The sequence below is a fragment of the Coffea eugenioides genome, chromosome 2, assembly GCF_003713205.1.
Source record: "Coffea eugenioides isolate CCC68of chromosome 2, Ceug_1.0, whole genome shotgun sequence".
NCBI classification, from domain to species: domain Eukaryota; kingdom Viridiplantae; phylum Streptophyta; class Magnoliopsida; order Gentianales; family Rubiaceae; genus Coffea; species Coffea eugenioides.
Genome location: NC_040036.1, coordinates 41,330,703 through 41,341,637, shown reverse-complemented (window position 1 = coordinate 41,341,637; position 10,935 = coordinate 41,330,703). Strand labels below are relative to the sequence as shown.

The 10,935-nt window shown below is 39.7% G+C and overlaps 1 protein-coding gene across 1 annotated transcript; it reads right to left on the bottom strand.

The window, feature by feature from the left end:
* Nucleotides 1–7,707: 7,707 nt before the first annotated feature.
* LOC113759735 lies at nucleotides 7,708–8,744 on the bottom strand. The gene is made up of 2 exons (XM_027302304.1): nucleotides 8,511–8,744; nucleotides 7,708–8,244 (listed from the first exon to the last, which is right to left on the bottom strand). Exons 1-2 carry the CDS (start codon nucleotides 8,742–8,744, stop codon nucleotides 7,708–7,710), a joined length of 771 nt encoding a protein of 256 aa, XP_027158105.1.
* Between the last annotated feature and the right edge of the window lie 2,191 nt (nucleotides 8,745–10,935).

The following is a 10,935-nucleotide window of genomic DNA, read 5'->3' as shown; positions in this document are numbered from 1 at the left end:
AAATATGGCCTAAGCTGGTCAAATTTGTGAGATAAAACTCTAGTTTTAATTTTCTATTTTAAAAACTGTTTTGGGAGGAATTTAACTCAAAAGGTTCTATTGGACTTTGATCTTGGTATATATAATGATTTTAAATCAAAATTTTGAAGTTAAAAGGGAGAAAAGTAAGATTTCCTCCAAAGTTTAGTAGTTGGCAACTTTATGGATTGATTTGACTTTGGATCCTTGTTTTAGTGAAGTTTTGGTCAGTTTAGTTCAAGAAACCTTATTAAACTTTGATCCTTATTTGTAAGATGACTTTGGGACAAAAGTTACGAAGTAAGTAATTGAAAAGTGAACCTTTGCTATGATTTGCTTGCTAGAAAACTTGTAGGAATGGAAAACCTTGTTCAAACTTTTGAAATACTTTTGCCCTAATGGAAAGTTGTATTTTTACCCGAATTGTCGATTTGAAAGTCTGAATGGGTTGAACTGTTTAGGACACTAAAGTTGACTAATTTGAAAGCAAAGCTTTCGTACTTAAGTGAATTGATTTGGTCAACACTAAAGGTTCACTTATATGTCATAATTGTCTGACAAGGTTGCAATTTAGGCTTGCAGGCGATCCTTTTGTGGACGCTTAAGTGCTTTAGTGAGTGTTCTAAGTGCGTGGTAGCACTATATATATGCTTGATATGTCAATGAGTTTGAGAAAAATGATATGACTATGAACTGTCATTTTTTAAACTTGGTTATGAACGGGCAAATGTATACTTTATCGCACTCGACCCTACTGAATTGTTATTACTATAAGTGAACGTGATATAATATTAATGATATGTGAGAGCCCCAAAACCCAATGGCTAGTTATTCGAGATTGAGCCGGCAAGGGTTTGGTCGACTCGATTAGCGAATCTTGTGTAGTGTATATGTGTTGGATCCAGACTGTTTTGGGTATACTCAAGTAATACCAATCACTGAAATTTTGTTGGTGTTCGGGCATTGTAGGGGGTGAAAGGTGGACGGAGTGGTGTGAAGTGGCGATTCTCCATGGACATGAAAGTTGATTGACTGTCAACTACTTGAATTACTGATTGATCGAGTGGTTTGCCAGTGCTCAGTATCCTTACTGATTTACATATCAATTTTTATTGTTGTGCTTATATGATACCTCTTGTTTATGTTTCTTGTTGAATTAAATATGTGAAATAATTGCTTTCTTAAAGTGCATGTCTTTCTTAGACCTTATTGGGCACAAGTTCATACCTTTCCTTTTGTTTTCCTTAGCAGGGTTGGTTCATGATTCGGCAATCAACACTTAGTTTTTGTTTTAGTTAGATTAAGTGATTAGGGTACTATATTATTTTGAATGGGAATTGTAAACTTAAACTCTCTTTTGTATTTTAAGTTGCTTTGATAGACAACTATATGTATTAGTTGTATTTAGCGTATTTTGTGGTAAGATTGGATATTGAGTTTGATTTTGTAGTTTTGTATCGAGTCTCGACGAGAGTTGGGCTGGCGACCTACTGATACCTTACCGTATGTTCTTGGAAAAGGTGGGGTCATTACAATTGGTATCAGAATCTAGGTTTCAGAGTAATTTGGGCCGAATAGGGAACCCTATAGATATGAAGTAATAGGAGTGCTAGAATGACTTGTTAAGTTGGAAATTGTTTAAGTATTGATTTTTAAGTGTTAGGGTTTAAACTTGATAGGTAAGTCTAAGTTTCTTCTTCTGTTGTCATGTAGGACATGGAAGGAGGGAACAATGGTAATGAGGATCCAGCGAGGCCACATCGAGTAATTACTTATCGAGAGAGACCTGGGGGACCTCTCTATCGTTGGGGATTTGGGTGTCGGGTTCGACCCTGTGATCGTTGGAGGATCTACCCGTATCCTGACCGAGTAGTTCTAGCTATAGATGATGAGAGGAGGAGGTTAGTTGAAGCCAACCGTAGGGCCCAAACTTAGATTCAGAGGATGAGAGGCATCATAAGGATGCAGGTTGATGGGATTCAGGAGCTCCGGGAGGATGTACTGATGGAATAGGAGAGAACGAATGCTTTTATAGAGCAGCTGTAGGCAGTTAATGGTCGTCTCACTAGGGTGGTCAGAGAGGTCAGGGACCGAGTTGGGGGTATCATTGACGAGTGTGGAGCGCTACTCCAATGGGTGATTGGCGCTAATGCATTTGTGGAGAGTTAGGGCGCTGGAGCCCCTAGAGTGGGTGATACAGCTAGTTCTACTCATGACAGAGAGTCTGCTAGTTCTGTTATAGACTAGGATAGTGCACTTTGAAAGTCCTTCCTTTTTATGTATAGCGGATAGTCGTTAGATAGGGTTTCTTTTGATATTTTTGTACTCTTGAAGAAGATTGGATGCTGTATTTTGTGTATTCTACCCTATCTCCCTTGATTTGAAAAATTTTATGAACTCTTTTGTTCTGATGTACATGTCTATGACTTGTTATCATGAATGAAATGCTTATTTTACTTTTAATTGGTGTTATAACTTGTACATGTAATTAAATTTTGTTTATGCATGTTTAGACTTGCATTAAAACCATGGATGGTTGAGGTCGAGGTCGTGGTCGGGGACGTAAACAATCCCAAGAGCAAAGGGGTGACCAAGGATCTGCAATTGATCAAAATCGAGGGGCTAAGGGCTGAAGTAGGTGACCAACTGGCTACGGCCATCAACCGAATGACTGACCTCTTGGAAAGGATAGTGGATAGGCAGGGTCAAGAACCCGTGATTCAACCTGGGGGTCTTGAGGGAGGAGTAGACAAAGCTTTAGAACAATTTTAAAAATTTTTTCCACCTAAGTTCATGGGAGGACTTGACCCTGAGATAGCTGAGAATTGGCTCGAAAGGATGATCGATATCTTTACTATCCTAAATTACACTGAAGAGCGGCAACTGTCCTTCGCCGTTTACTAATTAGAGTGAGCTAAAGTTCAGTGAGGTTCCAAATAGCAAGTTGACTATTATTTAAAAGTGAAACTATCAAAGTAGTGAGCATAACAAGTCAAGAAAATGAGCAATAACACTTCGTATACCCAATCATTAAGTATTCAACATTTAAAGTAAAAGGATACAGTCGCTTTTGCAACTAGCTCAGCCATAGCTTGATCCAGTAGTAGTTGACACTCCGTCAACTTTCAAATAAAGTAACCAGTCCAGTAGCACACCACTTAACTCCAAGCTCCGTCCACCAATCAAACCCCGTACGGGGCCCGAACTTCAAGGTAAACATTGGTGGTAATACTCGAGCATACCAATTAGTCGAGAAGATAATACTCCACTCGACAAAACTAGAGACCCAGGGTTCGTTATCTAATCGACCAGGCCCTTGCCGGCTCGACTCAATTAACTAGCCACAGGGTTTCTGGAATTCCAAACAGTATGCAAGCCATATGCATGTATATCAATTTAATTGCAACCAATGAACAAAAATATATTACATTAGGGTAAGTGCGATAAAGTACACCATTACCTGACCAAACCAATCAAATATTAGCCGATCACGTTGGTAAAACATTTAAATCAAGTATCAAGTTCAATCATGCACTTGGAAACACTCACCAATGGCTTAGTGCATTTCAAAATCACGTTCAGGTGCAACTCCTTGATTGGAGTCCAAATCTGCGATAAAATACCATTTAACGGTGTAAAATCAATTAGGGTTCAAACTATAGGAGTTTCGCTTAAAGAAAATCAAGTAAATGAAACTCACTTGCGTAGTATTCATTTTACTTATGAAACCCTAGAAAATTCATGCTCGCTCTTTTGGTTTTAATAAAGAAGCGATTAAAACTTTTAAGTTCGCAAATTGGTCTAAAAGACGAGGAAAACGTATTTATAGTGGTCCCTACTTTCGCCTCTTAAAGGGTACGAGTTTTGGCAAAAAATTTAGCTTATGTATTCCTACTAAGGGAAACTTGAGTACTCTAACCAATTCAAGTTCAATTCAACCACGAATCACAGCTCAAGTTCCAAATTCACTCGCTTAACCTACAGAAGAAAAATTTGGGCAGCATACCCTTTATTTTTACTCATTTTTCCAGCCATGAAAGGCTTCAATTTTTTTCCTCAAATCAACCCAATTCAACCACCACAAGTAAACATATCAGTATAGCTCTTCATCTAGGCTAAAAACCATCCAAATATACCTCATTTCTAGCAATTAATCAACCAATACCAAAGTTGAAATTTTCTCACCAAAGCTGAAATTTCATCTTTTAAGGGTAAAAATCACAATCATGCTCCTAATCACCTCACAAATTCCATATCCAAACTCAATACCAACATTTGATAGTTAAACAACATAATCAAGGCTAAAAATTATCAAAGCCTAGCTGAAATTCCATGAATCACCACCAAACTAGAGTATCATTCAATATATTCCAAGATTCAAAGCTTCTATAGCATATTTAGCAAGATTAAGGTAGAAACAAGAAGTGGATGAACTTATACCTTCCAAAAGCCTTCTTGAAAGTGAAAAACCAAGCACTTTCTCCTAAGATTTTCACCACTCCTAACTTCCTAAGCACCAAAGGGTAAGTTTAATCGGTTTGGTTTTTGTGATCTCAACTCAAACAAAGAAGAATCAAGGCTGGAATTGCAAGTTCTCTTCTCTCTTTTCCCTCTCCTTGCTCTCGGCCAACATGAAGAAATGAGGAAGAAAGTGAGCCAAAATGGAAGATAAAAAGGAAGGAAAAGATCTTGGTCAAACTCTCTTGGATGGCTGACACTTGTCGTCTCAAGATTCCTTCTTATTTTTGTTTTCTTTTCTCCCTTTCTTTGGTCAAGATTTTCGGCTGCTTTAGGGGTTAATTAGGGGCTAATTAGCTGAAATAAAACCAAGAGGATTAGGGCAAGAAAGTAGTAGTCAAGTGGTATACTCAATCGGTAGCAAACGGTGCACATCGGTTCAAGCCGATTTTCCTTAACTCTCGCGTACTTGTGTTTTAACTTATGATTAACTAACTTATTAATAGTACTTCTAATCACACACTTCCTCTTATCTAATACTCATTCTTATCCATCAAATTTAGTACACACACCTCACCAATTAATCACACTACCATAAAACGAAAAAATGCTAATTTACCCTAACTATAAAAGTAAGGTAAAACTCTTGATTCTATTATTTATTACAACTATTGAGGGAGTAATTTAGTAGTAAAGATATTAGAAAGTAACTTATTCAAAATAAAAGGAAATTTTAAGAAAATATGGAGAATTTTGCAAGTCCTCACACTCTCTCCCCCTTAAAAGAATTTCGACCTCGAAATTCATACCTTTATTCGTAAATAGCTCAGGGTACTTATCTAGCATGTCCTTCTCCAGCTCCCAGGTTGCTTCTTCCACCTCATGGTGTCTCCATAGAACCTTAACCAGTGAAATCTACTTATTTCTCAAGTCTTTCACCTTCAAATCTAGTACTCGAATAGGTCGTTCCTCGTAGGTTAAAGACTCGTCCAGTTCAATATCCTCTGGTGGTAAAACATGAGTCGGATCCGGGTGATACTTCTTAAGTAAGGAAACATGAAAAACATCATGGATTCGAGATAGACTAACTGGTAACTCTAATCGATAGGCCACCTTTCCTATCCGTTGGAGTATACTAAAAGATCTTATGTATCTTGGTTACAATTTCTTTCCCTTTGCTGCCTTGATCTTTTCCTTCAATGGAGTAACCTTAAGAAACACCTTATCTCCTACTTCAAACTCCAAATCCTTCATTCGATGGTCAGCATAGATCTTTTGTCGACTTTGGGTCGTTTGAAGCCTCTGACGTATCACTTTTACCCTTTCGTAGGCTTTCTCAATCCATGATATTGTTACCAGATCTATAGTCTTTCTCTCTCCTATTTCATCCCAATGAATCGGCGATCGGCACCTTCGTCTATAAAGTGCTTCATATAGGGTCATTTGAATAGAAAAGTGATAACTATTATTATACACGAACTCAACCAGTGTCAGATACAAAATCCATCATTATGTACTCCCATTTTCATTCAGGTATCTCTAAAGGCCGTAACAGATCTGACGATTTTTTATGCTCACCTTTCACTTGTTGACACGTAAGGCACTTTTACACAAACTGAGCAATCTCCGCTTTCATATTGTTCCACCAATACAGACTTTTAAAATTCTGGTACATCTTACCACTATCTGGATGCACTGTATACCTAGAACAGTGAGATTCTTCCAAAATCTCCCTTTTCAATTCCTTATCCTTTGGTACAACAACGCGATTTCGGAACCTTAGAATCCCATCAGGATCTGGTTAAAATCAGGTAATTCTCTTTTTTTCACTCTTTCCACCTACTTTTGTACTGTTGGCTCTTTCTTTTGACCCTTTTTAATTCGATCCAATATTGTCGACTTCGCCTCAATATTTTCAAAAATAACTTTCTGCGAATCAAGATGAGGGTTCCATTCACAAATATTTCTAATAGGCTCCACTCTCCTACGATTAAACCTGTTAGTTGAACCTTCCGACTTAAAGCATCTGCTACAACATTGGCCGTTCCTGGATAGTAGTTAATGGTACAATCGTAATTTTCTAAAAACTCCACCCACCGATGTTGTCTCAGATTTAGCTATTTCTGGGAGAATAAGTACTTAAAACTCTTATGGTCTGTGTATACCTCAAATGTCACCCTATACAAATAATGCCGCTATTTTTTGAAAGCAAACACAACGGCTGCAAGTTCTAAATCATGGGTTTGATAGTTCTACTCATAAGATTTTAACTTCCGAGAAGCATAGGCAATTACATTCCTATTTTGCATTAAAACACACCCCAATCCTTTTCTCGAAGTGTCGGTATACACCGTATAGCTATCCTTCTCATTTGGCAAAGCCAACACTGGAACCATGGTCAATTACTTCTTAAGCTCTTGAAAACTAGTTTCACACTTAGCTTCCCAAATATATATTTTTTGCTTCTTTGTCAAATTCGTTAGGAGTCCCGCAATTCTTGAGAAATTCTTTATAAACCGGCGGTAATACCCCACTAGACCCAAAAAGTATATGGCCTAGAAACGACTTCAACTTTGGCAACGACTTCAACTCAGTAGGATTCTCCGACCGTTTCCATTTGGCAACGACTTCAACTTTAGCCGGATCTACAGTAAGTCCATCTTTTGAAATTATATGGCCTAGAAACGTCACTTTCTCTAGCCAAAACTCACACTTGATAAACTTGGCAAACAACTGTTGCTCTCTCAGGGTTTGCAATACTATTCTCAAATGTTGTTCATGCTCCTCCTTTGTCTTAGAATACACCGGAATATCATCGATAAACACTATCACAAACCGATCCAAATAAGATTTAAACACCCGATGCATTAAATCCATGAATGCCGCTGGGGCATTGGTTAAAACATAAGGCATCATTGCAAACTTGTAATGCCTATATTGGGTGTTGAAGGCAGTTTTTGGCATGGCCGCCTTCCTAATTCTCAATTGGCAATATCCCTATCGAAAATCTAATTTAGAAAACATCACAGCCCCTTGTAATTGGTCAAATAACTCGTCAATGTGGGGCAAAAGATATTTATTCTTAATGGTTGCTGCATTCAACCCCCGATAATCAATGCACAACCTCAAACTTCCGTTCTTTTTCTTGACAAAAAGCACAGGAGCGCCCCAAGGTGACTCACTCTCGTGTATAAATCTCCGTTCTAGCAAGTCTTGCAATTGAAATTTTAACTACTTTAGTTCAGCGGGCACCATCCGATAAGGGGCTTTTGAGATGAGAGTAGTTCCAGGTGCTAAATCAATCTTAAACTCGATTTCTCTCTCGGGTGGCATTGACACCAATTCGTTCGGAAATACATCTGGATATTCATTTATCACCGGCATATCTTCTATACTAACCTTTTCTCCTGGGGTGCTAACTAGAAAACCTAGATACCCCCGTACCCCATTACTTAGCAATTTTCTAACCCTAATTCCCGAAACAAGGGCAGATGATGCTAGAATACCCCTTGCAACTAGTTTTAAAGTCATCTCACCAGGTATGCAAAACTCGACCATCTTTGTACGACAATCTACCCGAGCATCATAACGAGCTAGCCAGTCCATCCCTATAATAACGTCATACCCCTTAATGGCTAGACTTATAAGGTCGACTACCAATTTTCGCTCACCAACGCAAATATCACAGTTTCTATACATCTCATTAGCAAGTAAAAATTGGTTACCCGTAGGTGTTTTCACTTCTAAGTCATATGGTAGCCTCTCGACCTTCACATCAATTCCACACATAAAAGTAGGGCTAACAAAAGAATGGGTTGCACCAGCGTCTATCAAAATTTTGGCCAAACAATGGAAAACAAGAATCGTACCTTCCACTATCTCCGATGGTTCAGGTACCGATTGTTGATCGAAAACGTACACTCAGGCTGGCACTCTTGGCCTGGTCCCTCCTACATTGGTTGGTTTAGGCTTTGATTTGCCAACTGACTGAGCGTCACTAATCAGTGGACAGTTGGCGATCTGGTGCTCAGTACTTTCACACCGTAAGCACTTTCGAGCCTTTCGTCAGCAATTATCCTCAGTGTGGTTAGATTTCCCATAGTACCCACAAGACAATCAAGGGGTGGATGTCTGGCCTCCTTGCGAGGCACCTCTCGCTTGTCTCCTTCCACCCGGGGCTCCTCTCGGAGTAACTCCCCTAGATGTACCCGACATTCTTCCACCACCAGCTCCTCGATCCACTTTAGGAGGTGGCTTACCCTGATCATCTTGTACCTACCCCTAACTTCTACTAGGTGCACCCCTTTTCTTTGTATGAAAGGCCTTTACCTGTGGTTTTCTATCCTTTGGGTTTTCTCTCGAACCTCCATGAAGGAGTTAATTTGTGCCGCCGCCAAGGTTTCTTGTATTTCAACATTTAGTCCCTGTACGAACTGCCTCACCCTCCTTTGCTCCGTAACTATCAATTCGAGAGCAAACTTAGATAACTTGGTGAATTGAGTCTCATACTCAGATACACTTAGGGTTCCTTGATGGAATTTAATAAAATCGTCCTCCCTATTCTCCTAGACTATCGGTGGGAGATATTTCCTGTTAAACTCCCGCACAAAATTCAATCAGGTCCATGCTGTCCCCACTCTCTTCCACTTGGCCCTAATTACATTCCACCAGACTCTGGTTGGCCTCCTAAATTGAAATACCGTAAAATGCACCTGTCTTTCCTCCGTATAGTTTAAGGCAGCGAAAATATTAATCATTATCTCTAGCCATCTCTCGGCTACCTCAGGGTCTGGTCCTCCAAAAAACTTAGAAGGATAAAACTTTTGGAATCGCTCTAGGATCCTATCTTCCCTTATTTCAAGGTCCCTAGGCTAATTTACAGGGGTTTGACCCTGCTGCTCTATCAATCGAGTAAGAATATTGGTCATTTCCTGAATCGCCGTTGCCACTTGATTCCCTCTTTTAGCTCGGGGTCCAGGTTGTGACTTAACCGCTGCACCTCCATCCTCTCTCGGTTCTTGTACTGGTTCTTGTGCCTATCTAGCCCCATGTCCACGGTTAGAACAGCGTCCTCGGCTAGTTTGACGCCCTTGACTTCTCCTACTTTTCATACCTTTTTTGAACAATAGACTATATAGGTATAAACAAACTAAAGTAGCTATAAAGCGCAATAAAAACATTTCTAAGTCATAAAGTAAAAGCAATAAAATACGTTTAAAATAAACATTTCCTATATACATATCAAAATAAGTCAAATAACAAGTTATAGAGTACTGTACATGCCAACTTCATACAGTCAAAAGCTTATACAGCCAAGGGACATAGAACAAAAACAAGCGCTATGTATATCAACCTAACACGTCAATATTAAAAACAAAAGATGACGTGTCACCCTAAAAAATGTTCCTAACTATCTCACATAGTCCCTCAAAACCCCAGATCCTTGGTCTAGCTAGTCATCCACCCGACCGACTCTGCCTCCTCTTCGGGTGCAGCCGGTTCCTCCTCGGGGTCCTCCTCAGGATCGCTAGGGGCGGCGTTCCCTTGACCTCCCTCGGCCAAGTTCTGCACTACTTCCCCCACTAGGGTCCCACACTCAGTCAAAATATTATCGGTCCGGTCTCTTATTTCCCTTACTACTCGAGCAAGGCGACCATTAGCCTCCTGAGCCTGCTCTCGAAAGACATTAGTTCGCTCTTGCACCTTAAGAATAGAAGTTTCAAGCTCACCGATCCTAGCCGTTTGCATCCTCAATACAGCCTGCAGACGCTCAATCTCCGTCTAGCATCTACGATTGACATTACCCAATCGTCTCTTCTCATTGGCTATAACAAGAACTACTCTATCGGGGTAGGAATAGATCCGCCAGCAGTCACAGTGTCGGACCCTACGTCCTGGAGCCCACCGACATATAGGCTGTCCGGGATACTCCTGGTAGCTAAGTACTCGTCGAGGTCATTCAGTAATCCCATTCTCTCCATTCTCTTCCATTGCCTACAGTACAAGTAACATCACAAAAATAAGCAATTTAAACAAATAAAGCTAAGCTAAGCATCTAGTCTCTAGGGTTTCATACTTAGACAATCATACACAAGCTATATCATGTATAAATCATTCAATCTACCCAGACCAATTCAAACCTAGGCTCTGATACCACCTGTGACGATCCCACATCCCCCTAGGGCGTACTCCAGGTTTTAGCGGACCGTCTGCCCAACTCTCGTCAGAACTCGCTCACTTACTTCCAGTAAAATAGTTTACAACCTCAAGAGTAAATGAAATAACAGTTTCCAAACTTGGAATGTACATTTACATTCATTTCTATCTCAAACATTCATACAATCCCAAATATAACAAAAGATTTGATTTCCAGATACATTCAACCCTAATCGAGCACTAGCGCGAGTACAATTGCAAAAATTCAAAAACTAGACTATGCGAGCCTATACCAGTCTCACG

What these genes read in the sequence shown, in the direction of transcription:
- LOC113759735 (XM_027302304.1), bottom strand. Translation starts at nt 8,744, where the DNA reads ATGATCAGGGTAAGCCACCTCCTAAAGTGGATCGAGGAGCTGGTGGTG. An exon ending in AAAGTGCTTACGGTGTGAAA is followed by an intron (nt 8,245 to 8,510) that starts GTACTGAGCACC and finishes ATTGATGTGAAG; the next exon opens with GTCGAGAGGCTACCATATGA.